Source organism: Lipotes vexillifer, unplaced genomic scaffold (genome assembly GCF_000442215.2).
Source record: "Lipotes vexillifer unplaced genomic scaffold, Lipotes_vexillifer_v1.1 scaffold2094, whole genome shotgun sequence".
NCBI lineage: Eukaryota > Metazoa > Chordata > Mammalia > Artiodactyla > Lipotidae > Lipotes > Lipotes vexillifer.
The window spans coordinates 1,520,166-1,524,205 of NW_006790887.1; the positions used below are offsets into that span (position 1 = coordinate 1,520,166).

General features: G+C 54.8%; 1 protein-coding gene across 1 annotated transcript in view; it reads right to left on the reverse strand.

The window, feature by feature from the left end:
• Positions 1-4,040, reverse strand: part of VIPR2 (vasoactive intestinal peptide receptor 2) — a 76,519-nt gene that overhangs the window by 1,389 nt on the left and 71,090 nt on the right. Inside the window, exons 10-12 of the mRNA XM_007463987.1 lie at positions 3,599-3,690; positions 466-595; positions 342-383 (exon numbers count right to left, since the gene is read on the reverse strand). Of these exons, the coding sequence (XP_007464049.1) occupies positions 342-383; positions 466-595; positions 3,599-3,690 (264 nt within the window). The remainder of the gene's footprint in view (positions 1-341; positions 384-465; positions 596-3,598; positions 3,691-4,040) is intronic.

Genomic DNA, 4,040 nt, shown 5'->3' on the forward strand with positions numbered 1-4,040 from the left:
AGCCGCTGGAGAGGCAGCCGCCGCCCAGGTGAGGCGAGGGTATTCGCGGGGCGCGGCAGAGGCAAAGCGGCGGGCGGGCGGGCGGGGCGCGGCGGCCGGGGGTGTGGGCTGCCCTGGGGGCGGGGCTGTCCGGGGGCGGGGCTGTCCGGGCGCTCGCAGGCGGACAGGCTCTGGGACGCTGCGGGTCGGCGGGGGCGGTCGAGGTGTGCGGGAAGACGGAGCTGAGCGCCGCGGGCGCCGGGCAACGGCACTGACCCCACAGCAGGGCAGTTTCAGGGGCGTTTCAGGGACTCCCTCACAAGCCGAGAACCTCTGCTTCCCGAGGAGGTCAAAGGACTTACTTCACTGTTCAGAAAGCAGTAGAGGACCGCCACCACCAGGCCCTGCAAGCAAGCGAGAAGGGCGGTGGGTCAGAGCTCACTCACACCCTCCCCTCCCCGGGATGCCCAGCCCCTTCCCACGCACCTGGAAGGATCCGATGCACAGTTCGAAGAGTATCTGGTACTTGGAGGAGATGCCGATGGGAAACACGGCGAACAGCATGTAGTGTACTCCAAAGAGAGGGATGAGCAGCAGGGTGGACTTGGTGAGCCTCCTGCACCACAGGGGGGGTGGCCGAGCTCCCGAGGTGACCCGACGGCTGCCTGCTGGCCAGCCCAGGGGCCCCCTAGCTTTGACACCACCCCACCCCGTATGGACTGAGTGTGCAAACGCGATGATGGCCACCACTTTGCCTCATAAAGCAGCAAAGCTCTTCCAAGAAATCCTGACGAGTTTGCCAAGGATGACATTGCTTTGAGCGGGTCTGATGGCCCCGTGTGCCACTGGCTTTAATAGCCGAGACCCATCCCCAGCCTTTGGAGGATGGGGGCAAGTTTTACTTTCAGATCAAAAGAGCAGACGCAGCAGGGGTGGCCCCCTGAGCACAAGCGTGACAGAAAGTGTTCCCGCAGACGGCTGTTTATAGGTCCTGGCAGGCGACCCTGCTCTGGATCGCACAGAGTCTGAGGAATCGGGGAACCTGGACCAGATCTAATTTCTCTGCCTATCAAAGAGCTCTTACCCTCCCTAATCAAAGAGCAGATTTTCTTCTCACTGCATTGGTGTTGAAAATAAAATACCTGACCTCAATCCTCCCCACCCCCCGCCTTCGAAGCCCCTCCCGCTCCCCGAGCAGGTACAGGTCACATTCTTTAAGTCAGGGCTTCTCAGGCCCCACCTGCAACAGAACCACCTGGAGGTCATGTTAAAACGCAGACCTGAGAATTCTTCTATCAGGTGCCCAGATATGCCGAGGCTGCTGTCTGGAACCCCACTTTGAGGACCACTTCTATAAGCCACTTCTGACTCTCACGGCTGCACATGAGAATCATCTGGGGGCTTTTCAACCTCTTCAAGTCCAGGCTGCCCCTCATCCAATTAAATCACGTCTCTGCAGGTGGCCCAGCATCTTCCCAGGTGACTCAACCTGGCCACATTTGGTGTAGCAAGCCCAGCATGTTCTAAGGATCAGGAGCTTTGGGATCACCGGGGGGCTGGTCAGGAATGCAGGGGCCTGGGCCCCCAGGTGGTACGTGTGCATGTCCAGGCCCCTGGGTGACCCCAGCAACCAGCAGCCGCTCCAGCAACCCGCCTCATCCTGGCAACTCTGAGCTGTGGGAACTGAGGCGGGAGGCGCCTCCGTGCTCCTCCCGCATCTCCTCTGCTTGGTGGACCCCAGACCACACTTGGAAAAAAGTCACCCTTTGCTTTACATATTTTTGAGGCACTGTGGCACTTACAACAAGATTTCTTCTGTACTGGGCAATCTGCACAAACTCTGAATCCCAGCTGCTCTGCACCAGATGTGAGCATGCCCTGGGCCTTGGTGGGCAGGGAAGACCTCACTGACCATCCAGCCGCCACCACGTGCAGCTTTGAACATTTCACTTTGCAACACCCACGGCGCACTTGCTGCCTTCACTACCTCGGGTCTCTGCCAGCCCAGTGAGTGAAGGCTGGGATTCTGCAGGGAGCTGCCCTTTAGTTAAATGTTAGAGAGAACCTGCCTGGATTCTCACTATTGATCCATCTGGAATTTGCTGTTGTGCTAGTCTCTAGAAAAGGGATTTAGAAGCTGGACCCCTGGGGCCCTGTGCCTGGAGATCTGCCACTACTGTTACGAGACAGATACACAGAAAAGATGTATTTTGTTATCCTGGAAAAAGAACAGATTCTATCATCCCCACTTTATTTTGTTTCCAAAATAAAAGCAGCCATCTCTAAGATCCACTAGGAACACTCCCAAAGAGCCCAAAGGTAAGATCAGCGTGGCCCTGAATAAGACGCGCAGAAACTGAAAGTTCAGTCTGAAGGGCAGCCTGAGCTGCAGGCATGAGGTGAGTCCAGGAACCAGCCCGGCTTCTCACCTGAGCAGTAAAAATGCTACTTGGAAGGTTTGGCTGAAACCACTTTATCCTTTGTGGTCTGACGTGGAATCCTATCTCTAGGCCTGACCTCTAATGTGGGCTGGGCAGAGACTGTCACACCTCAGGGCACAGTTATATGTATATGTTTACCAAACTCTATTGCAACACTTTACTGGTGCCAGCCACTAAATGTCTTTTGAATATTAACTCTATCAGAGTCCTTATAACCTTGTGACAAGTGTTATTATTATTTCCACTTCACAGGTGAGGAAACCGAGGCAGAGCAGTGCAGTTACCTCCCCCAGGCCTCCAGCTGGTACATAACCCAGCATTGGGCTGCTGACCACAGGGGATGCCACCTGTCTGTCTCCCCAGGTCCACCCTGCTGTCTAAAGGAGGGGAGGGAAGGAGACAGCTGAGGGGGGGCCCACCCTGCAGGGGCAGTCAGGTAACCCACCCAGGGTCAGGCAGCTTCTGCAGCTGCAATTCCAACCCCAATCTGCCTGAATCCAAGGCTCCTATCAGCTGGACCAACCACTCCACACTAAACTAGCTTTATTTTATACTCGAGTTGTGGGCTTAATCTTTTCTTTATAAATTCTTGATAGAAATTTATATGACCCTCAAGTTCCTTTACAGAGTTCTCAGACCCTTATTAATTAGCTGGATGGTTGTGAGTGATTTACTTAACTTCTCTTCCCCATGAGGGAGATGATGATAGCCATGTTCATGTCATCATCCAGGCAACAAACATCACTTGAGTTATTATTAAGTACAAGGCGCGACATGAGGTGTCCCCTGGACCCTGTGGTCTGACGGGGAAGAAAGAACTAAATATAAAATACAAACAACGTGTGGCCAAGGAGAAAAAAGTCAGATTACAAAACAGGAGAGCGGGCAGAACACTTCAATAAGCTGCTCTCTAGGGACATCCACGCTGGAATGAAGGAGAGGGACGCGGCTTGAAAAATTGCCATATGGCAACGCTGGCCTTTGGGCAAGACAGTCCATCCCCGGGGGTCCCTGTAAAGTGGCCAAGAGCACACTCCTGCGACTAAAGGAGAAAAGCTGGGGTCGTTTGCAGGGTTCTCACACCCCAGTTTTCCTGCTCTCCACACATATACTCAAAGTTTCCAGGCTGCCTGAGGTTGGTGAGGGTGGCTCAGAGCTGGATCTAAACAAATACTCACTTGTACTGTGACTGGTCATTGCCGCCGACATCTGGGGATGTCAACTTCTGCAGTAAAATTCGTATAATACTAACAAAAAGGATGAAATTGACCTGCACGAAAAAGAGACGACACGTTTGTGTGTGAAGTCCCCCTGCAAGGGAGGTGGTGTGGCCGGGATATGTGTGGCTCAGCCCCGCCCTAAACGGGGCTCCAGGCACCGCTGTTTCAGAAGCACCAGGACCCTGCCCCCTGGTTTTGCTCTTCCCAGCCCCCCCCCCACCCCGAGTCAGAGCCAGACAGTGTCTCTCTGCTGCATCACATACGTTCCGACCCCAGGGCGCGGCAGCTGAGTTGAGAAAATTAATTTTGAGACGTGAAATCCGCAGGTGGAAATCCAGTTCTGCTCTAAGGCTGCACACCTGGGGTACCTGACTCTGACCCTCCACCCCCCCCCCCCAGG